At 58.4% G+C, this 23,196-nt stretch overlaps 1 protein-coding gene across 4 annotated transcripts in view; it reads left to right on the forward strand.

Annotated features, from left to right (window-relative positions):
- PTPA (protein phosphatase 2 phosphatase activator) overlaps positions 1-18,153 on the forward strand; it is a 29,637-nt gene extending 11,484 nt beyond the window's left edge. For all 4 annotated transcript variants that reach the window (XM_045082567.1, XM_045082565.1, XM_045082566.1 and 1 more), the window contains 7 exons: positions 931-1,056; positions 2,875-2,992; positions 5,126-5,225; positions 6,154-6,278; positions 7,378-7,478; positions 12,548-12,655; positions 16,656-18,153. In XM_045082567.1, the coding sequence (XP_044938502.1) occupies positions 931-1,056; positions 2,875-2,992; positions 5,126-5,225; positions 6,154-6,278; positions 7,378-7,478; positions 12,548-12,655; positions 16,656-16,733 (756 nt within the window). In that variant the 3' untranslated portion in view covers positions 16,734-18,153. The remainder of the gene's footprint in view (positions 1-930; positions 1,057-2,874; positions 2,993-5,125; positions 5,226-6,153; positions 6,279-7,377; positions 7,479-12,547; positions 12,656-16,655) is intronic.
- Positions 18,154-23,196: the final 5,043 nt, after the last annotated feature.

Below are 23,196 nucleotides of genomic sequence, written 5' to 3' on the forward strand. Positions count from 1 at the left end.
TCGTGCCCAGTGGACAGGGCAAAACCTGCTCCTTGGCAAGGGCTACTCTTCCAGGGCTGCCTGCCTCTGAATACCCTCCCTCTGCCTTGTGCCCTCCGCCAGCCTTTCCTTCTGGCTTTTTTTTTTTTTTTTTTTTAACAAGCCACGCCTAGGAGTCCTCTCCTAGCTGCCCTGTGTTTTTGGATCAACAGCCTCACCTGATTTCCTCATTGAGTAACATTCTGTGTGCCAATGCTGCCCTGGCCTGTGACACTGATCTCATTCCTTGGTTCCTGCCTGCTGTGGGAAAGGTGTAGGGACATGGGTTCCCTGACACTGTGACCCTACAAAGCGTTACACAGGTTCGGACCTTTGACCCAGCAGCTCTGCAGAGGGGGACCGCCCAGATCGTTTGTGGGAGGGAACAGTTGGGAATAACCCAAACATTTAACAGTATAGTATGTTGGCATGATGAAATCCTATGAACTTACTAAAGGCTATTGTAGAATTATGTTTGCACGTTGACATGGAATGAGGCTCATGAGGAAATTGAGTAGGCTACAAAACAGTGCTTGCCCTGGGGCTCGTGTCTTAAAGAATTTATTTATTTATTTGTGAGACAGTGAGTGAGCATGAGCTGGGGGAGGGGCTGAGGGAGAGGAACAAGCAGACTCCTTGCTGAGCAAGGAGCCCGACGCTGGGTTCAATCCTAGGACCCTGAGATCATGACCCGAGTTGAAAGCAGACGCTTAACTGACTGAGCCATCTGGACACCCCCAGACAGTTGGATTTAAGAATTCAATCCTGTAGGAGTGTGTGATCTCCCCAGCACTTACCACTTAATGCCATGCCTACGGGTCATTGTCCAGCAGCAGCTGGGACTTCCTTTTGTGGCTCTAGCTGGGGGCCGCTAGTCATTGTGGCTTGGGCCCCTCTATTTGCTTGCTACAGGCCATTGAGAAACTGGTCGCCCTTCTCAACACTCTGGACAGGTGGATTGATGAGACCCCTCCGGTGGACCAGCCCTCCCGATTTGGGAACAAGGCCTACAGGACCTGGTATGCCAAACTCGACGAGGTGAGGCGCCACAGGACATGCTTGGGGCCTGGGCGAGGGTCCAGGAGCTTTCAGGCATCTCAGAATCACCGGGGAGTTTGTTAACATGATGATTTGCTTTACCAAAAGTACAGATGGTTTTACTCTCTGCCCCTGCCGTCTTCTGGGAATCCCCACTGTGGATGCCCAGTCCTCTGCAGGGGGCTGTTACTGAGGTCATCGTTTGCGTTAAAGACAGGTTCAAGTGTCCCACGTGTCTGTGTGCAGGGGGTCAGTAGGATGAACTAGTAGATCGAGCCCGGAGTGCCGTGCGGCTGGAGAAAGACCAGGAGCTTGCAGGGAGGCAGCCTGGGATTTATTGGTCGGTTAGAGGAACCTGGGGTCTGACACATGGTGGGCTACTTTTTGGTAGGAAAGAGGGAAAAATGACAAGATATGTTTGTGCTGCTCAGTTTGCATAAAGGAACATCAGTGGAAGGATATGCCAGAGGCTTCCTGGCATATTAGTTAGAGCCGTAACTTCTCTGAGGGCAGGGGAGAGTGGGGAAGGGACAGACTTCTCAGGGCATCCCTTTGTAATGTGTGTATTTATTTACTTTTTTACTTTTCGATATTTTTCTTGGCAAATCCCAACGAATTTAGCATTGTGCTTCTTTTTCTTGATTTTTTTTCATTTACTAATTAATTTTTATTTAAATTTCAGGTAGTTAACATGCAGTGCAGTATTGGTTTCTGGAGTAGAATTCAGGGTATTTTTATTTTTTTAATGTCTTTGTTTTTGAATGCTATAACAGTGACACCTGTTCAAAGCAAGCAAAAAATAAAAATGTAGGCTCATGGGCCCTGTCCTTAGAAAAGCCTTTTGTCTGTAGGTCTAAGGTCGGGCCTAGGAATCCAGATTTTCCTCGGGTCTGGAGATTTTCCTGCCAGGTACCCGTAGTCCGAGCCTAGAGAAACTTGGATCCTCATTTCGCTGGGCCCGTGTTTCCACCTGGAGCAGAGGGAGCCCCAAGGACCCAGCAAAATGCTGTCCCTGCGTAAGAGCCACCTGCGGCACAGGGTCTTTTTTTTTTTTAAAGATTGTTTTTGAGTTATAACTTAGAGGAAAATGATCCCGTCACAGCTTGCTGGGTCTCAGAGTGTGGTTTGGCCCTCGTGCCAACAGCTGTCTCCAGCTCTAAAACTTTTGGGCCCCCTTTGAGTTGATATCCCACCCCCTAAAACTCTCCTGATTTCCATCCCACAGAGTAGTCTTCTGTGTTTTTGAACTTGCAGGCGTCTGACGTGTTCCGTTCGGTGGCCTGTCTCCGCGAGTCCCTGTGTTGTGCGGAGCAGCCGAGCGTTTCCGTCGCTGCCTGCTGTCCCGGCTTCTAACCAGGCCACGGCCTGTGGGCGGGGGGGCACTGCCGTGAAGGGCTGTTCCCACATTTTGTTTACTGTGACTACTGCTGCCACGAGCATTCTGGCCTGCGTGTTTTGGTGGACATGCGGCACATGGTCTTGCTGCCCTGGGAACGTAGAGAGAGATGGCCCCTGTAGGGACAGCAGCAGCTTTACAGGTGAGGGAGTTGAACGGCTTCTTTGCGGTTCCCTCTTGTCTTGTCCCAGACTCTTGTCCCCCGGAGGAAGGGCCAGCAGACGCAAAGCCACCCCAGGGTCGTCGCTCTGTGGCGTAAGGGTCAGCGTCTCCCACCTCGTCTTTCTGTAGCCAGTCAGCACAGGGAGCCGGGCTGGCCTGGCGTGGCCAGCTGGGCCCCGGCCAAGTGCTGCTCCTGGGTGCCTGCCCATCAGGATGCTGCCTAATCTGCTGCCTCCACTTTGTGTCTCTTGTGTTATCAGGAAGCAGAAAACTTGGTGGCCACAGTGGTCCCCACCCATCTGGCAGCTGCCGTGCCTGAGGTGGCTGTTTACCTGAAGGAGGCCGTGGGGAACTCCACCCGCATCGACTATGGCACAGGTATCTGCCGCTCCCGGCGTTTGCTTGGCTCCACTGCACACTTTCCTTGGGCTGCTTCCTCTTTGCTCCAGGGTATCTTGGGGCCCTCTGAGCAGGCAGCCTTTTGGGGTCTGCTGGGGTGCAGGGAGGCCCCGTGCCGCTCCTGCGGTTCTGTCTTGGTCCGCCAGGGGGAGCTGATGCCACGTGCCTGGTGGCTCTGTGCGGTGCTGGTTTCTGTTCAGTCTCTGTACTTATCACTGGCAGCAAAGTAATTTATTGAGCACTTACTGTATCTCAAGGCGACCCCTTACCAGAGCCTAGCTTCTGGCAGCATTGTGGTATTTCCTTGCCCAGCCCAGTGTCTGTGTGCTGCTGAGTTCTCTGGGAGAGGGCACAGGCAGGCACCTCGGAGAAGGGTTGCCTGGTGGGGGGGGTGGGTGAGAGAGGACCCTGTGGTTGTAGGCTCCCCTTTCTGGCCTGCCCTGAAGTGGCAAGTGCAAGTTCGGCTGCTCTCTTAGGCCTTCCCCTTGCCTGGGGCTCAGTTTCCTCCACATGATCACAGGCCAGGAGGCAGGCCTGGAGAAGGGCCTCCTTGAACCTGGGTCCTGGGGAGGCATTGTCTTCTGCTCCCCTGTTGCTGGGGAGCAGTTTATCAAGTGTTTTGAGACTTCCAGGGGTGGGGCTTTGACTAAGACCGACAGGGAAGGACCCTGAAGGGAGACTGGCCAGGTCAGCCGAGGGTCGGTTTTTCTTCCGCTGTCAGGTGTGCGAGAGCCCCTGAGCGATGGTGGCTGGGACTCTGGCTGGTGGAGATCAGAAACAGTGCGGGTGAGAGGAACACTCACAAGTTTCCTGGGCCCTGGAGGCACCTTCTTTCTACAGAGATGGGACAGGAAGTCCCTGCCTCCCTCCAAATACTTTTTTTTTTTTTTTTTAAATATTACTGTGAACCATGCCATTTCAGTCCAGGGTCTGTAGTGCTGACTGGGAAAGGAAGGGCGGTGCCTTTTTTTTTTCTTTTTTTAGATTTTCTTTTTTTTTTTTTTAAAGATTTTGACAGAGATCACAGGTAGGCAGAGAAGCAGGCAGAGAGAGAGGAAGGGAAGCACGCTCCCTGCTGAGCAGAGAGCCCGATGCGGGGCTCGATCCCAGGACCCTGAGATCATGACCTGAGCCGAAGGCAGAGGCTTTAACCCACTGAGCCACCCAGGCGCCCCAGATTTTCTTTTTAAGCAATCTTGACACCCAACATGGGGCTTGAACTCACAACCCTGAGATTAGGAGTCACATGCGCCACTGACTGAGCCAGCGAGGGACCCCATGGAAGGGGCTGCCTTTTGACCCTGTAACGTGACCATGTGTTCCCTGCTTGGAAGCCTTCAGTGGCTCCCGTCACTCTCAGGATACTGAGTCTAAGCTTTTTACATGGCAGTTAAGGCCTGTCTAATCACCAGCCTCATCTCCTTACACTTTCTTTCTTGCCCTCTCTGCTTTAGCTATACTAGCCTTCTTAGTGTTCTTCAAACATAACCCATTTTTTCCCTCACCTCAGGACCTTTGCACGTGCTGTTCCTGCTGGGTAGGTTGCTCTTCTTGGTTCCTTCACACCCCGTGCCTTACCAACTCCAATTCATCTTTCAGATTAAATATTACTGCCTTAGGGAAACCTCCTTGAACCTTATGGCAGGGTCCCCCGTGATATCCTCCAGTTATTACCCTGTCCTCCTCCTTCAGAGCTAGAATTATAGAAGTGATTGTCTCCTTAATATTTGTCATCCTGACAGAACATAAACTCTCAAGCAAATTCATGGATGGAGTTTCCATGGTGCCTGACACGGACTCTGGCTGCCCTTTTAATAGGTACCCAACAGATAGAGTGCGATTGACGAGTGAGTTAAACCTACAAAACAAAATGAGAATGTCTGTTTAAGAAGTCCACAGCCTCGGCCTCTTGGGCCTTTTAGAATTATAGTAGTGGTAGTTCTCAAACGGGTTTGGGTCTTTCTGGAAGAGGCAGAGGCCCCATTATCTCCCATGTTAACCTTCCTCCATAGAGGGGCGGTTCTCAGTAAGTTGGACTCTGGTGAGACCAAGAACAGTCCTGCTCCTTTTTCTGGAAGACTCTCAACCTTGGCTGTTTTTTTCCTCCCCCAGGACATGAAGCAGCCTTCGCTGCTTTCCTCTGCTGCCTCTGCAAGATTGGGGTGCTCCGGGTAGATGACCAAATAGCTATTGTCTTCAAGGTGTTCAATCGGTGAGTGGGAAGACCAGAAGAGCAGCGGGGGTCTCTGTTCCTCCTCACTGCCAGGCTGGGGACAGGTGCCGGAGGGCTCTCCTGAGTGGTGGTTGCTTCTTCTGGCCTGTCCTAATCAAGCTTTGGCTGTGGATGGGGCATGCACAAAGCCTGCTGACAGGTTCAGATTCAAGTAAGGACAAGCGAAGGAAAGGGCACGTGCCGACCGCTCGTGCTTCCGCGGCACTGGCCATTTCGAGCCATGTCCCGAGCGCTCCACACGTGTCTAGTTCCTAGATTTCCCCACCAGCCTAGGCAGCAGTGACCATCATTTCCATTTTGTAGATGAAGAAAGGGAGGCCCAGAGAAATCAGCTGTCTTCTGATCCCTGAGGTCACACAGCCAGCTGAACCCCCCCCCCCCCGCAGTCCGGCTCTGACCACTCCTCCCGCCCCCTCCTGCCCTGCAGCACAGGTGTGTGGATCCACCAGAGGCCTCTGACAGCACCGTGCCGTGCCGGGCCCCGCTCTGGTGATGTTGATGCCTGGGCTTCCGGAGACAGGAACATAGCCCCCGAGAAGAGGGAAGGTGGGAGCCTGCAGGCCCTGGGAGGTGATCTGCTCCGACCCCCACCAGCCTTCCGAGGGGCCTGCCGGAGTTAGAGAGCCTGGGGCTGCTGCTCAGGGTCTCCGTTGTCAGGAGTTGGTGGCGCTAAATCCCCCTTTCTTCCTGGGCCAAAAGAAGGCTGTGTGGGAGGAAAAAATAAAGCGACATCATTTTGAGAGTACCAGCTGATGCATAACTTACGCATGTAGGTTTTAATTGAAAATAGGGACCAGTTACACTCTTAGGTGTTTGTTTCTGGCCTCCGTGAGCTCCCAGTGGCAGAAGGGTTGAGACTGTCTCTCTGCTTTCTGCTACCTCTTTTCTCCCGCTCCCTCCTGCGCAGGTACCTGGAGGTTATGCGGAAACTCCAGAAGACATACAGGATGGAGCCAGCTGGCAGCCAGGGCGTGTGGGGCCTGGACGACTTTCAGTTTCTGCCCTTCATCTGGGGCAGCTCGCAGCTGATAGGTACTGAAAGGGCGCCTACCCCCCTGTCCTCCCCTGCGCACCCCGGGGCGGGGTGTGTGTGGTCTGTCCGTCCCCCTCCTTTCCTGCCTCGCTGCTGCTGCTGCTGCTCAGGGCCGACAGTGACAGCTTGTAAAGCAGGCATTAGACCGGCTATTGACGGAGGCTGTTTGCTGTCGACCTTGTGCTGCGAGCCAGCGTGGCAGGCCGGGGGAGGCGGAGGCAGAGTGTGCTGAGATAATGGAAAGTGACAAGGGCTGGTGCAGGGGCGCTTGCCTGGCGCATAATGGACTGGTGGGAAATGCGCCCCAGCTCCTGGCAGCAGCTGCGGGGTTTTATGTTGAAAATGAGGGGCTCTTTTGACTCGGTGACCGGCGTCATCCGCCGTTATTATCGAGCTGTGTGCAAGGGGCCCGTCAGGGAGCAGCCACCCAGTGCGGGGCAGCGAGCCGCTTCCTGTGGGCCCTCTGTGCTGGCTCCCCTCACTTGGCCCTGCTTTCCAGGTGGGGGCGGCTCCCGGGGGTCTCCGGTGGGTGAGGGTCCGGTGGTGACTTCTGCTACAGTGGAGGATGAACTGTCTACAAGATAATATTATTCATAAGCGTTTGCACATTTGCTCTGTGCCAGGCCCTGCTCTAAGCATTTTAGGTAGATTATCTCCCAGAACCTTCTCAGTGACCCTGGGAAGGGTCTTTGCCTGCATGAGACTAGGCACCCTTGACAAGGGGTAAACCTGCGTGGGCGCCTGGCCCGGGGCTCTCCAGTGGTTCCAACCATCAGGCAGCTTGAGGGAGGGGCTGTTCATAGCCCCACTGCACAGATGAGGAAACCAAGCCTCAGAGAGCTGAAGTCACTGGGTCAAGGTCACATGGCTAGAAAAAGGCAAAGCCTCCGCTCTTTCCACTAGAACACACAGGCACACACGCACACACACGTGCACACACACATACACATACTTGTCATTTATTGCTCCCGCAAGGTCAAGTGTTGAGGGCTCACCGGTGGGACTATGGCTCCAGGGTAGGTGTAGATTGCCCCGGGCCGAGGCGGCACTCTGTCGGTGTGTCTCATTCTGAACCCCGGGGCTCTTTGCTGTTCCCAGACCACCCGTATTTGGAGCCCAGGCACTTTGTGGATGAGAAGGCCGTGAATGAGAACCACAAGGACTACATGTTCCTGGAATGTATCCTGTTTATCACTGAGGTGAGGGGAAGGGGTGAGCGAGAAGCCCATGGCGGCCTCCGGCTGAGATCAACAGAGGCTGATGGCTTTGGAGTGGGACAGAGGAGCTGGAGCTCTTGCTTGAAGATGGCAGGTCCTCGAAGGAGGATTATTGACAAGGAAGCCCCACTAGGCCTGTGAAAGGTTAAGCCAGCTTCTGACTGTCTAGGGACTCCTCCCCCAAATCTGTGGTCTGGGAACTCCGTGGGACTGGAGCTGAGGGACTGGGACTCGGTGGCTTGTGCACTTGGTGACTGATGCAGCTGGTCTGAGGGGGTGGGTGGGGCCCACGAGCTCTGTCTGGCACACGCATGTGGCTGTGCAGGATGAAACCCATGCAGGAGGCGGGGACACTCAGGCGGACGGCAGGGCTAGAGTTCTGCTGAGGGGATGTGTCTCGGTCAGCGCCTGAGGACACGGGCCAGATGAGGTGCTGGAGGTAAACCAAGTAGGCCCGGGCCCCCAGCGCACCGGGCAGGGGGTGTTTAGTAACTGGGTGCTGTTGCCCACTGAGGCTGGGTCTCCCACTTCCTCAAGGTCACCCAGGGAGCTTGTTAAAATCCACGTTCCTGTGTCCAACTCCAGCTTTATGAATCAAGAATCTTAGGGACAAGAGCCAGGAACCTGTGTCAAATACACCTGCCAGGTGACTTTGCACGGGATCTGGGGACTCACTGCTCATAGGGCCTCTCTCAGGAGCTGCCAGGACCTTTCGTCCCCGCTGCTGCATACCTCGCCCCCTGCCCCCAAACTTTGAAAGCATGCCCTGGTTCTGCTGTCTGCAGAGGGTCTCGCCACCATTCTCTTAACAGTGCCCACATGCATACATATCTGGGCTCGGTGATGCTCCCGACATGGCCGTGGTCTCCTCCCAACCGGGGCTGCTCTCTTGGCTCGGGTTCTGAACCCTCCGAATGGAGAAGCCTGGCTGAGCAGCCATTGCCTCGGGTTCCTCACGGTCAGCATCCGGCTCGGGCCTCTGGCAAACTCCAGAGGCCAGAGGGGAATGGACACGTTTTTCCAAGTCAGCAAATGGAACCGGGACTGATGGCTGGGCGGCCGCTGCCTCAGTCTCAGATTTGCTGCCTTCAGCAGTGTGGCAGGCCCAAGGTCGGAAGGACTCGGGGCAGCCTGGCTCACTGCCTCGAGAGCTAGTCACGTGCTGCTCTTTCCAGAGCGGAATGCGGGGGTCTGGGGAGCCCTGGGAGCCTCTGGAAGAAGCGGGAGGAGCGGGTGGGGAGAAGGGGTGCACCTTCTAGGCTGAGCCCTTGCTTTGCTCACGGAGGGATAAAAGGCTCAGCTGTTCTGGCTCCCTCTGGTGGTGGCCAAGCCCCTGGGTCCCTTCCCTGTCAGGGACTAACCAGGAAGAAAGCCAGGCCGGGTCGCAGGGAAGATGGCAATTGATTCCAGGTTAAAATGTTGTATTTTTATTTGTTGGGTTGCTTATACTGGTATAAAAACCCAAAAGCTTTCTGAAGTTTGGGACCCTGTTCCTCTGCTGGAAGAAATCCTGCAATGGCCACTAGGTGGTGCGAAAGGCACACCGAACTTGGAGAAGGTTCTGGTACCTTAACATGGGGAGAGGCGGAGAGGCAGACTCTATTAGAGTTTTTGCTCGTTCTGTACCCTCTCTGCAAGGCCTGCTTCTCACTCTGGGTCTGGGTGCTTGGGCATGGTGGTAAACACTGAGTGCCAGCAGGGCCGAGGGCTCCCTTTCATCCACCCGGGCTGGCACTTAGTGGACTCTGCTGCGTTGTGGTGGTTCTCCATTGCTCCGGGCTCGGCTGCGCCCACCCCAAGCCCCCTGCCACCCTGCACCAGGGTGTCCCTGCCCCTGGTTCCCCCAGTTCGTGAATGAGTGACCTGGCCTGGCTCACTCTGATTGAGGGGTGGGGCACAGGGGACCTGGAGGCCCCTGCGGAGCTCTGTGTGCTTCAGGCTGGAAGGGGGCAGTGTTGCCTATGGAGACTGGGGAATCAGGACGGCTGGTGCAGCTAGGAGAAAAAGCAGAACAGCCAGAAGTTGGCAGTAGAACCGGGCATCTCCTCCCCATCTCCCGGGGCCTGCCCTCGTAACCCTGGGCATCCCAGAAGATGGACCCCACCTCACAGGGCTTCTGCCGGCTCAGGAAATGCAGCCCTGGCGCCTTTAAGAGCCCAGGGCAGGCAGGAAAAGAATTTCAGTTTCAATCTGGCTTCTAAATTTGGAGTTTTGGGAAGGGAGGGATCAGATTTCAGCTGGAAGGGAAGGAGCTGACAGGAAGGCGCTGTGCAGAGCCTCCCCCCATCCCCCCTCAGTTACTGACAGAGGAACCATTTACAAAAGGCCGATTCTCTTGGGAGTGGAGAGGCAGGAACGCAGCGTCTGTGAGTAATTTCCTGCTCAATATGGCTGCTCTGACTCACACGATTCCCCTGGGGTCACTGCGGGACTGCAGCTTGCTTGCTCGTTCTCGCTCTTTCTCTTCTCCCTTTGTGGCTAGAATGAGCTAATTTTTTTTTTTTTTTTTTTGTCTTCTCGCTCCCGATTCCTTTTATCCTCCTCGTCTGTTTTCCTTTCCCAGAGTTGCAAAGTCTCCTTCTGAAGGACTTAGGGAGACCTGGGGACACTGAAGGCCTGGGGGTGGGGTGGGGTGGGGCAGCCCCTCTCGAGAAATAGCATCTCTGGCTTTTCCACGGGGAGGGCCAGGGCCACTGGGGCTCTGCCAGCAGGCCAGAGAGGCCTTTTGGGGTCCCCTCCTGTGTCCCCCAGTGGGTGAGGCTGGCACATGAGGTGGAGCCTCTGGTTTCCCAGCATCCTGGGCTGGCCCTGGCCTCGGGGCCCTAGCTGAGCAGGCTTCTGGAGCTATGCTGTGGGACTAGGCCAGCAAGGCACCTCGGGGGCGGTTTGGTCACCAGGCCTTGTCCAGAGTGAAACTGATGACACCGCTCCAGCGGTCCCCGAACTTCTCTGGGCCTGGAAGTGTGCAGGAGAGGACAGGAGCCAGCGCTGGTCCCCAAGGGGCTGAGAGCTGTGGGGGAAGGGGTGGGGCGAGAGGGAGGGACCGTGGCTGGGGGTGGAGCCTGCTGGAGTAGGTGGTGGGGCGGGGTACAAAGCTGCTGGAAGGGCTGCCGGCCCTAGGCTCTGGATGTCAGCAGCCATCCCTATTGCAGAGGAGAAAGCCTTAGAAATAAAGAGGTGGGGAAGATAGTGGGTGTAGGCACTGACCCCAGGAAGAGCCCTGCAGCCACCAGGGTGGGTCTTGTTTCTGTGCCCCGCCTCAGGCTGTGGCCCTCACTGCTGGAGGAAGGGGTCTGTTGTCCTTGCTACTGAACCTGGGGGTCGAGAGAGGCTTTGGGGGAATTTTAGCCAGGAGAGGGAGGTAACAGCAGTAAATGGGAGCTTTTTGGACTTAAATCTTGCAGTTTGGTACAAGGCCTTATGGTATGGGAGTGGATCACCTGGGGAGTCCACAGCCAAGCAATGGGGGGTGTTATGAGTTCCTGGGCCTCTCTTCTTCTGCCCAATATGGAGGAGCTTTGGGTCCATCCTTTCTTCCTGGAACAGCTCTCCTCCAGCCCCGCCTCTGCTCCCAGCCTCTTCTGGAACCTTCCACCCACTCAGGGTCCAAGTCTCTGCTTCCTTGCCAGCTCAGCCTCTTTGCTTTACCGACTCTTTCTTCTGAAGCCTGGGGCTCAGGGTGCTGAGCCCCATTCCCGCAGCCAGCATCAGTACTGTTTCTGAGTTGGGGGGCAGTGTTGAGGGGGATTGAAATGCCTTCGAGCTACAGATGTGCCGGCCTGGTGCAGAGGGCCTCCCTGTCTCAGGGCTGCGGTTTCGTGTCGTGGGAACTTCACTGGGCTGGCTGCAGAGTCTCTTTCCTTCCTGGAGGGTCAGGCTCTCTGGCAAGAGGACGGACAGGAATGGGGCTGTCCCTGCTCCAGCCTGTCCCTGCTGCTGTCAGTGCCATCCCTGCCTAACCTCCCAGCCAGGTCGCGTGGGCTTTCCAGAACAGACGTTCCTCCCGAATCTGCTGCAGGTGCTCCCGGCTCCCTGCTCACGTCTGCCCCCTCTTTTCCTCCCTCCCTTTTGCCTGCCCTGCAGAGGGCAGTTGGATGCCTGGGTTTGGTCTTCCCCACCTTGCCCTTCGCCCAAAACCACCCCCTCCCCTGGCTCTTGCAGCTTTGCCTGTGGCAGGTACAGCCCGAGTCCCAGGGCGGGGCGGGCAGAGCCTGCCCTGGGTGTGGGGCGGGGGAGGGCCCAAAACCACCCCCTCCCCTGGCTCTTGCAGCTTTGCCTGTGGCAGGTACAGCCCGAGTCCCAGGGCGGGGCGGGCAGAGCCTGCCCTGGGTGTGGGGCGGGGGAGGGCCGGGGAGGCTGCTGCTGCTCTTTATCTGAACGGGAGCAGGTCCCTGTGCTGGTGGGGCTCTCTGTGGCTGTGGGGGAATTGCTGGGAGTCCCAGCTGGGGCTTGGGTTGAGATTTTCTTTTTCTTTTTCTTTTTTTTTTAAAGATTTTATTTATTTATTTGACAGAGAGAGATCACAAGTAGACAGAGAGGCAGGCAGAGAGAGAGAGAGGGAAGCAGACATGTGGGCCTTGATCCCAGGACCCTGAGATCATGACCTGAGCCGAAGGCAGCGGCTTAACCCACTGAGCCACTCAGGCGCCCGAGATTTTATTTTTCTGAGGCTGCTGAATGTGGTGGGTGGTGGGACTCGGGCTCCCTTTTTTTGGCTATGGAAGAAAGGACGACCCTGGAGGTTATATTTTCCCTGTGGGTCTTTCAGACTGAGAGACGGTCTCTGATACTCACGGGCGCCTCTGTGTGCACGCGTGTGCGTGTGTGTGTGTGTCCCCTCCCTCCCAGGTGGTGCAGCCAAGTCTCTGAACATACATGCGCATGTGTGCGTGTCTGTGTGCACGTATACGTGTGCACGTGTGTGCTTTAGTGCGTGTACATGTTTGTGTGCGTGCACACGTGTGTACACATATGTGTGCGACCTTGCTGCTGGGATCCGGGGATGAGCTCCTAGGTGGCCTGCCTCTCCAGCTGTGGATTTTCTTTTCCAGATGAAGACAGGCCCCTTTGCAGAGCACTCCAACCAGCTGTGGAACATCAGCGCTGTGCCCTCCTGGTCCAAGGTGAACCAGGGTCTGATCCGCATGTACAAGGCCGAGGTGAGAAGGGTGGGCCGGCGCTCCTGATCCTGGGGCTGCCCACCGCACCCTGCTGCTTTGCTCCAGATCTTGGGCCAGCTTCTCTGACGCTGCAGGCCTCAGTGTCTCTCTCGGTCTGTGGGATGGGCACCCAGAGAATCTCTGAGGCCTGGCTCTGCCCTGTGACCGAGTCAAGGCCCTGCAACTCAGGGTCCTGTCAGATGGCCAGAGGCCCCTCACAGCCGTGTCTCCCACGGGGACATGTAGGCGGATGGGCTTTGGAGGCAGCAGCCAAGTTGGTGCTCCTCGGGCGTTGGTGGGTCTGATCCCTGGGCAGGTGGGGGTCTCCTGGAAGGCCCAGAGCTGACATTTCTGGCAGCCACTTCAGGTGGTCCTCCTGCTCTCTGGTGGGAGAACAGCGTGAGGACATGGGTTCCCAGAGCTCCCCCCGCTGGGAGTTACTGCCCAGCTCCTGAGGGCGTCCTCTGCCCTCTTTCCCCTTTGGCACCTCTTCGGCACCAAGTAGGGAGGAGACATTTTCTTGCCATCCTGTCCCTTTTGCTAGCTCTTTTCACATCTGTGCACACCAATGCCAGAGCTGTGTGACCTTGGCCAGGGAAGGGCCTCCATGTGAAGTCCTTCGTCCAGAGTCACGAGTTCTCCAAGTCCCCTCTTTCCGCCCTCAGGCTGGTGGTCTTTGATGTTGTCCCGTGCCCATCTCCTGACGTTTGGCCATTCCTCTCCCACGGAGGGAGGGGTGCTGGTTCTCTGGGTCTATGTCATTATGCTCCGCACTTACACAGACCCCATCAGTGGAGGCAGGGGCACGGGGAGAAGAGGGCATTAGAGGCTCGCCTGTGGCTTGGTAGTATAGATGCTTCCAGTTGGCCCTGTTCCCTCTGCATGGCCTTGAAGGGGTTAATGGTGCTGGAACTGACCGGGCCTGGCCCTCTCTCTCCCTTCCGCCCCCTCCCCCTCTGGTCCCCTTCCTCTGGACTTCACATCCTGTGTTTAGGTTCCAGCCCACATACCTCTCTAATCTGAGAGGCGCGGGCTGCCCTGCTGCTCCTTCCGGGCTGGCCCAGTGGGCCCTCTAGTCCAGCTGTCCCCTGCCTGGAGAGCTCCCAGGGCACTGCCCTCTGGGTGTCCTATTGTTCCTGACACACCCCCCCACCTGCCCCCGCCAGTCCCCTAGTGGGTGCCGATGGGGAACCCCTTCACACTGCTGGGGGCTCTGTGCAGCGGGAGTGGAGCGCCTGACCCCTCCGGCCTCCCAGCCCTGCTCCCGGCTGCCACTGCCACGGCCAGGACTCCTGGCGGCCAGGGCTCTGGGCCTTTCCTGCTTGGGGTCCGAAGTGCTACCCTTCCTGCATTGCTCTCCCTCGAAGGACTCACTGGAAACTTATGGGGGTGGTGGGGGTAGGTGGCCCTCAGGGCAGAGCAGAAGCCCCTGCTCCCTTCCCCTGCCTTCCCCTCGCAGAGCTCCGGCCTGATGGGCTAGGGTTCCACACAGCGCCACAGTCGCAGGAACAAAACAGAACAGTTTAGAAGTTGTGGGATTTCTGCGGCTGTGCACCGTGGGCCCTGCAGCTCAGGCCCAGACCGGGGGGTCCCCAGGGGACCCCAGTGCGCCCTTCCCAAACCCGGGGGAAGCTGTAGCTCTGCATGCGAGCAGGCGTGGTGTGGGCTGGCAGCCTTGCGGGGGGCTATGTGGCGACCAGACTCCTCTGTCGGACGGCGCTGGGGCCCCTGACTCCGGGTTTAGGAACCCCGCATCTCTGTGATGTTCGGCGCTCGTTTATAAGGTTCTAGTGGGTACCCCTTGGTCTTTTGGCCCCTGAGAGCCCGTGGGATTGCCTGCCCCCTTCCCAGAGGCCCCAGGGAAAAGACTCATGTTTTCAGGTCATCTCTCAGTCAGTGGGCAGGACCCACAAGTCTTGAAGTCCGGAGCAGGGTTAGCAAGATCAGGGCCACCAGAGCTGGCTCTTGGAGGGGGGTTGGTCCCCTGAGCTGCCACAGAGGCCTGACCAGGCCTGGCATTAGGTGGCCTCAGGATTTGGGACCCGCTGTGTGCATCTCTGCCCCTGCCTTTCCAAAGTGAGGAGGAAACGTGTTCAGTACCCTTACTGGTGGCGGGGCCTGTCTTTCCCGAAGGCTGTCACTGCTGGCGCTCCCTTCCGGAGGGCCTTGTCATGGCCTGGAGAGCCCCTTCTCCCCCTTGAAACACCAGCACCTGGAAGGGCCTCCAGATCTGGGCCTCCAGCTGGAAGGTCTGTGCTGGGTGGACTGAGCCCAAGACGCCCTTCTGCCCCGTCCACCGCCACTGCCCCCCTCCACCGACGGCTAGCTGGGAGAAGGCTTGCCCATAGGCTCCCTTCCACTGTTGCTGTTGTCCTGCAGCCCTGGCCTGCCTTTGCCCCAGGTAGCCTCTTACCTTGAGCCCAGTCCTTCTCCTGTGCTGGGGCCCTGGGGGGACTTGTTCTGGGTCCCCAAGGCAAAGTGCAGAGAAATGCCCCTGCCCCCTCCTGCTAAGCCTCTCTGGCCTTTGCAGCTTCTCTTGAGTGAGAGCTAGAAGCAGGGTGACCTTTGACCCTTTCTGGAATTCCAGGGCTCTAGGGGCCCCTTTTACAAACTCCCACCACTTCCTTGATGACATAAGCACAATGGCAGCTGCCTTTGCCTCTGGCCTGGAGCTCTGCTGTTCCTCCTCCCCGCACCCCAGGGACCCGGCTCCTGCCTGCTCCCCACTTTTTCCATTCCGGGCCCCCGCAGTCTGCCTGTGGCCTGGAGCTCGGCTCCCACACTGGACTTCGTTCTGCGTCCTTCTTCCGTCGCATGGAAAGATTGTCCTTTTCCTGCTCAGCTCCTGGGCCCCCTTTAGGCCTTGGCTGTCCCCCACTTGACGTACACACAGCTGGTCAAGACCTCTTTGTTTCTGCACCTGGTTGTTGAAGCGAGGGGACCTGGGCCAGTGGTGGCACACCTTTGTCCCCCTGAGTTAGGAGGAGGCTGAGGCCACAGTCACAGAGCAGGACTCGCCCGATCTGAAGCTGTAAGTCCTGTTCCCCCCCAGCCATTCTGGTGGTTTTCCGTGGGCAGAGGTGTGAGAGAAGGCGATCGCCCTTGCTGGGAGCTGCTGCCTGCGAGAGTTAGCCAGTGACCTGGCCTGTGTGAGGCACAGCAGGACTGGTGTAGGGAGGCTGGGAGCTGGGGCCCCCCCTCCCTTTTCTGGTCCCGGGGGGCGCTAAGCCATGCCTAGGTCAGAGGGCAGAGGTGTGTGGCCTGACGACCAGCTGCCTGTGCACCAGGCAGGCCCTGCCGCCTCCCTGTCTCCCCCGGAGCCCTGGGCTGAGGTCCCGTGTGGCCGGCGTTCAGGGAGTCAGGCCATTCCCCTGTTGGGTGTTCTTGTCATCTGCCCCACGCACAGAGCTGCTGGGAATTGCCCTGGGGGTCGGGGGACGTTAACTGGTTCTTACTCTCTGACTCTGAAGTGCCAGCCAAGGTGTCTTTTTCAGTCCAGATAAGTGAAAATTGCAGAAAAATGGGTCTTGGAGCCTTCTTAGGTTTGTATCCAAATGTCCCCACACCTCTCCTCCAGGACCGGGACCTGGGCTAGGGGGTCCCTTATGGCCTGGAAGGTTCTTTTCATCTCTGGTCCCCAACTTCCCACCCTCCCGCATTTAGCCCTCCCATGAGGTTGGGCTGCCCTCTCTTCCCCTTCCTGTCTCCCTCTCCCTCGCTCATTATTTGGTGGGTCTGATTGTCATGGAGTCGGGGGAGGGGCAGTCTTTGGATAGGAGAGGGTGGTCAGAAGCAGGTAGGAAGCCTTGCTTTTCCCTGAAGGCCTGAGAGCTCCCCTTGGATGGCCCCCTCCTGGGCCCTGGGTGGATGCTTTCTGGGTACCGTGCTGCTCTGAGGCTCCAGAGTTGTGCCCGGGTCCCTTGGAGGCCCGAGAGGCTGAGTGGGCCCTTGATGGGTGCAGTGTCGTCTTTACCTCTCTTCTCCCCTCTCCCCTTCACAGTGCCTGGAGAAGTTTCCTGTGATCCAGCACTTCAAGTTTGGGAGCCTGCTGCCCATCCATCCGGTCACCTCATGCTAGGGGCGGAGCAGCCCCAGCCACCCGGGCCACCACCGTTCCTGTGCCTGCCCTCCCGTGCCCCGGCTCCAGTCACTCCCTGCCCCCTCCCCCTGTTCTTTCTGTTTGCTGAGAGGCTGTTTGCTGGGGTGGGCGGTGAGCGCGGGGTTGAGGGAGGCTCAAGGCATAGGGGTGTAGGACCCACAGTGAAGGGAGAAGTGACCAAAGTGGGGCCCGTTTCCCCATGGCGGGGGCGGGGTGTGCTCGGGCCCCAGTCCTGCGCTTGGCCTTCCTCTGCTGCTTACCCGTCTGGTCCCGCTCGAGACCCGACCCGGCTGGCCTGTACCCCCGGGAGGGAAGGGGGTTGCGGTTTGCTTTCCTCTCCCAGGTCCCGTTGCCTTCTTAGGGGTTCGAGTGGTTGCTTCCCGGGGGGTGGGTCTGTTACTGAAGCCATGTTTGGGTGGGTGTCTGGGGGTTCCGAAGGCTGCAGGCTGAGGCTGGCGGCCAGCCTGGGGTGGGCTCGGGAACCGAAGAGCATCAGCCCCTGGGCGTGCTGGTGCCTGTGTCCAGCGCCTCATCCTGGCTTCTCTGTTCTTTGCCCTTTGGCTCTGCTGGGTTTTCTGGCCATAACCACTCCTGCCGCCCTCTACCGGGGTGGCTTCTGGAAGCTGCCCTTTGGGTACGCACTGGGTACGGGGCCTGCTCACTGGCTGACCCGGTGAGGCCTGCCTTTCCGAAGTTTCTCAGGCTGGGAGGGGGTGGCCAAGACAGGGAGGGGCTGGGGCCCACTTGGCCTGTGGGGGACCTGGATTCCTCACGAATCTTAGCTTCTGCTCCCTCTTCCCTGCTGCTTCTCCAGGGTCCTTTGGCCCTGTTTCCCTGCCCTTCAGGGCAGTGGGTCAGGGGCCGCTGGGGCGCTCAGCAGCAATTCCCCTCCCGAATCCTCCCCTCTTCCTGAACTTCACCGACTGGCTCTCCAGGACAAGGCAGCCATGCCGCCCTTCCCCAAGCCCAGGTTTGGCTCTGTGGGTTGGCAGGGGCTGGGCTGGGTGAGGGGTTGCCGGCATGCCAGGTCCTGAGTTTTTTTTCTAGGCCTGCTTTTGGGCTAGCCTCTTGCAGGCTCTCCCTGGCTCAAGCCCAGGCCTGCCTTTCTCCACTACCCCACCCTCTGTCCGGGCCCACATCCCTTTGGGAAGGAGGAGCTCCCAAGAAGCACAATTAGGGGCTTGACCCTCACATCTGGGCCGATGGCCTGGGCAGAGGCTGGGACAGGAACCACTAGAGTCACGGAAACTGTTTTCCTAGGAGAGGCCCAGTACTGGCCTCCCTCCCAGGGTCCAGACCACCACCTTCCTGGCTCCTCGTGCCCTGTCCTCGTCGTGCCCCTCCAGTCCCCTGCGCCTTTATTGCTGTTTGGATTAAAGCCTCTGTTTTGCACCTGTCACCCATGTGAGGTGTGTCTTTTCATGCCACCTGTTGATTCCTTCTCCACGTGCCTGTTTGTCTCCCTATCAGGTCCCCTTCCCGCAGGCCCAGGTGCCTGGGGCTTGGCTGGCTCAGCGGCCCCTGGGCCGAGCCTTCCCTGGGCAGCCAGTGAACATGCAGCGGTCACCCAAGCAGGCCCTGGCGGGTCCTGGCTGTCCCCACCTGCAGCTGGAAGTAAGTTACTGAATCTTTCTGAGCCTTGGCTTCCTCATCTGCACAGTGGGGACCGTCACTGGCTGCCGGCTAGGAGCCAGTGAAGGTTGTGAGGTCCTCAGCCCGGGGCCTGGCTTGGAGCAGACGCCTGTGGTCGCCCCTGCCCTTCTAGAAGGCAGCCCTTCTGGACTCCAGGCTTGACGGGAGAGCCTTTCTTTGGACCCGACTCTGCTGGAGCCACGCCGCTGTGGCTTGTGGAGTGCACTTTCTGTATTGTCCTCCCCCGACCCTTCTGCCCCTATCGTGCCGGCGTTGGGAGTCGGGGGGCCGTCGTACTGAGGTGGACACACACCTGTCATGGGCTTGTGTCTGTAGGTGAGTCTCCTCGGAGGATGAGCCCTTGGCTCTTCTCTTGGCCTCGGAGGCCTTGCCGACCTGGTGGTGGAGAGCCCTGGCTCAAGCCAGCCCCCACCCCCCGAGCCAACTTCCGGCCCGCTGTGCCACTTACCAGCTGGGAGACCCTCATTGGGAGGCCAGTCTTCCTAGTCAGGAAAGTGGGCGTAACGCCACTCCGGCCGCGGACTGTGAGGACCCAGTCATTTCATAGGTGGCCGGTGGCTGCGTGTTCCTCATTCTCTTGCGGAAGACCGCCGGCAGCCCCCAGTGCCGGAATGTGAGGTGGCACTGGGGGTTCGGAAGGAAATAACCAGTGGCTAATCGAGACCAGGGCAGGCGGGGTCGGCTGGAGCCACACGGTCGGGAAAGCCCCCTTGGAGGACCATGAGTGCATCCTGCAGAGACCTGCTGGGCGTGCGGGGGTGGGGGGGGCGTGGGGGCAGGGAGCAGCTGGAAGCTGGGGCGGGGGGGTCGGGAGGCAGGGTCCTCACAGGTCCTCACTGCCAGGTTTGGGGTTTAGTCTCCCGAGTATGCTCTGGGGGGCTGCTGGAGGCTTTGGCCAGTGAGAAGGGCCTGAAGTATGTGGGGCAAGAGGAGACATGGGGATGGTGGCCTGGGTTAGGGTTCAGTGTGCAGGTCGTGAGGGGGTCCCGTTTTGGCCGTGTTAAGAGCGATCACCAACAGGAAGGAAGGTGTGAGAGGGAACAGGAGCCCAGAGCAGCCGTAGTTCTTGGCTTATGCAGCCCAATTGATGCCATGTACTGAGGGGGGGCAGATGTGGAGGAGGGATTTGCTGTCGGGGGTCCTGGGGGTACCTGTTAGCGTCTAAGAGGAGGTGTGGGGTAGGCATCTGGGTCTGCTGATCTCCAGCCAAGGGCGGGGCCGGGCTGTCGGACTAGGGAGTGATCAGCAAGCGACAGGTCCTGGGGGTCACCGAGGCAGGAGGAGGGCTAGCTGGTTCTGGGCAGACCAGCAGGGGGTGGGCCAGAGCACCCTCAGGTCAGAGCCCTGGGCGCGTGGCTAAGAGGACGGAACCAGCCTTGGGTCTTTGTGCCTTGCTGCGGGCTGCTTGGGCAGGGTGGGTGGCAGGGTGGCAGAGGTCTGGGGCGGGAGTGGGAATCATACGTGCGGGTGGGCGTACTCCCCGCGTCCTCCCGAGGCCCCATGAGGGGCTCCCAGGAGCGCAGAGGTGGGGTCTCTGGCCCAAGCCCACCTGTCTGGGAGGAGGACCGCAGAGCCAAGGGCACTCTAGCACAGCCCCTCACTTCCCTCTTCCAGAGCTCTGCTGGAAAGGGGGCCGGGATGGGCAGAGTGGGTGGGGGCTCGAGGTCGGGGAAGGCTCGAAGCGGGTGATGATCGTTGTGTTTGCAGGCCCTGTCCGTTGTGTGCTGAAGAGGGGACGCTGCCGGCAGCGAGGCCTCGGAAAGATGCCAGGCTGTTCGTCCCTTCTTAGCGGACGGAAGGTGGACCCTCGCAACGACTCGTGCCTCCTGCCTTGGTCTGCGTTTCCTTCTGTCCCCAGCTGCCTGTGGGGTGGGGCGGGCAGGAGATGGGGGCTTGTGGGGGACAGTTGGACCCCGAGCCCACAGGCAAGGGCTTCAGAGCAGGCTGGCAAGTGGGCTGGGGCCGGATGATGGGACGGCGGAGGAGTCGTGCTCAGCCGAGGACGGCTGCGTTGCTGTCACTCCCTGGGCTCTAAGGCAGGCGAGTGTGGGGCTGGCCCCCAGCTCTGGAGGAGGAGCGTCGGCTGCCCACCATCCTGGACCGGAGAGGCCCCAGAGAGCAAGTGGAGCCCCTGAACCTGTGTCCCTGGCTCAGGGGGCGCTGAGGTCGTGCTCATGGGTGTGGCAGTGGGTGTGGGGTGGGCACAGAGAGGCCCTTCCTAGCAGAATCCCTGGCAGAACTGGGGTTGGAAGGAGAACAAAAGGGAGGACCAGGCGCGCCCAAGACTTGCACCCAAGTCGGGCGACATGTTCTCCTTGCGTCTGACAAGCAGTAAGCACATACTACATACACAGCATTTGTAGGTGTGTGGGATAATAAAGGTGAGAATCCTGCCTTTAAGCGACTTCCAGCCAGAGGCACCAGGCTGGCTCAGTGGGTGGAGAACAAGACTCTCGATCTCAGGGTCGTGAGTTCGAGCCCCACGCTGTGTGCAGAGATGACTTTTAAAAATCCTAAAAATAAGAAAAGAAACTTCTAATTTAGTGGAAACAGAGGGATCTTGGACCCATTGTTGGGGGGAGCGGGATGATCGCCTCTGGGCAGGGGCTCAGGGAAGGCTCTGGGGAAGAGCTGGCATTTGAGTGGGGCCTGGAATGGCGGGCAGAGACAGAGGGCATCCTGGTGGGGGAGCCTATTATGAGCGGAGGTGTGGAGGTATGGGTCACAGGAGGCAGAGCTGGAAAAGCAGATGGGGGCTGGTGTGCGGAGAGCTCAGAGCCGAGACTCCCATAACATGCCCCATCCCCTCGATGCGACACAACCTCACCGAATTGTGAGGTTTGTAATGCGAAATGTATGTTCTTCACAGCTGTCTGGTCCGCTAGTCAATGGGCGGCCAGAAGGCAGGGACCCACCTGGTGCTGTATCCCAGTGCCAGCCAGACTGGCACACAGCAGGCCCCAGTAAACATATCCGTGGCCAGGAAAGGTGTTTAACTGGTGCCTGTGTGTGTGTGTGTGAGGGGGGGAGAGAGAGAGAGAAGGACTCAAGGCTGGGTTTTAGGACACTCTGACAGCTGGGTGGGTGCTGGGTCAGGAGCTGGGTGCCAGCTGTGGGGCTGGGACTTGGCTGGGTCTTGGCTGGGACTTGTGTTGAAGGCTCCGCTCAGGGCAGAGAGCGAGCCCCGGGCTGGGCAGGGGGAGACTAAAGTAGGGTTTTGTGCTAAGGGAAGGGACTGAGTTCTCAGTGACCCTGGGGGCTGTCCCTCGGTGCCGGGGGTGGGGTGGCCGAGCTCCGCAGTGGCCGCTGAGCTGAGCTCCGTTGGGCGGACATTGGGACCTCGCTGATGGTAAAGCTGGGCTGCTGAGGCCCAAGTCCTGGTGGACTGGGGGGGGGGGCTGCAGGGGCCTCCAGGAATCCCCCTTCCCCAGCTCTGCCGGGGCTCCAGCTCCCCCCTTTCCTGCACCCTGGGTCCTAGCTGCACCGGCCTCCATTCCGTTCTCTGGACTCCCTGGACCACCCAACTGTAGGGTCTGGCTCTCTGCCCATGGGGAACCCCTGGTCATCCTTCAGAGTTCAGCTGAGGCCTCACTTCCTCTGCGAGTCCTCTCGTGGCCACCCGCATGTCCCCTGCTCCGGGCAGTCAGTACACCCTGGCTATGGGGGTGACGTGTACGGCAGCGGCCACCCCGGGAGGCTTAGTGGGGGATGTCGGAGGTGTGGCCACCCAACCGGAAGGTGGGACTGTTTGCAGATACAGCTTCTCTTTACTTGGGGTTCTGGGGTTGGGGCGGAGGCCCACCCCTTCCACTCAGCACTGGGGCTGAGGCAGAAGTGGGGTGGCCTGGGGAGAAGTGAGGGTGTGGTTAGAGTGGCTGAGACAAAAAAAAAAAAAGAGAGAGAGGAAAGCCCTAGGGAAGCTGAAGGCCACAGCAGCTGAGGCCCTGGAGTTCTTGTGGGGCCGGGGAGGCCCAGGTCGGCGCTCAGCTGCCAGGCTGCTCCCAGGGGCTGATGTTGGCTCAATCACTCGGCCAGCATCTCCAGAGCCTTTTCTGCTCCAAGCCCTGCACCAGGTGCGTGGAGGCTACGGTGACAGGACGGCCGGGGCCCTTCCTCCCGGAGCACATTGTAGCACAACTTCTAATGCAACCTTCCCAATGCCCCGTGTGTCCAATGGTTGGGGATTCTGAGAAGCAGGATGACACAGTCGTACACAAGCCATCAGAGGATGTGCTCATCCATGTTTTCTTCTGGAAAGATGCTCAGGACTGGTTTGTTGCTGAGCAGGTAAAACTGCTCTGAGGACTTTAGAACTTTTTGTAAAACAGCAAAAATCTGCATTTTTGATCCATCCTTCTCTGTCTGTCTACCTGGGCTGAGGGCCGCAAGGCTGTTTCTTAGGTAGTGACGTGCTTCTCTCTGGGTGGTGGGGATCCTTGTTGCTTTTCCTGATCCCCCAAAACAGTTAGGAAAATGCTAAACATTAGTGAACCACAAAAGAAAGAGAAAGTAATTGTGGGTAAGTTTTAACTTTGTTGGTTTTCATAGTTGGTTTTTAAATCATCCTACAGTGCCCGCATGTTACTTTGTAATAAGAAAAAAAAAAAAAAAAAACAACCTGATAGAAAAGGTTTTCCCCTAAAGAGCACCTAGTCTGGTGTACCTCTGGCAGGGAGGCAGGAGGGACCCAAGGGAGGAGAAGCCCTACTCAGATATGCCGGCAGGCTTCCTGGAGGAGGAGAGGCATTGGGCGGAGGACCAGCGAAGAGGACTCCAGCAGGCTGGACGT

Source organism: Mustela putorius, unplaced genomic scaffold, assembly GCF_011764305.1.
Source record: "Mustela putorius furo isolate JIRA1106 unplaced genomic scaffold, ASM1176430v1.1 tig00000596_pilon_pilon_pilon, whole genome shotgun sequence".
NCBI classification, from domain to species: Eukaryota; Metazoa; Chordata; class Mammalia; order Carnivora; family Mustelidae; genus Mustela; species Mustela putorius.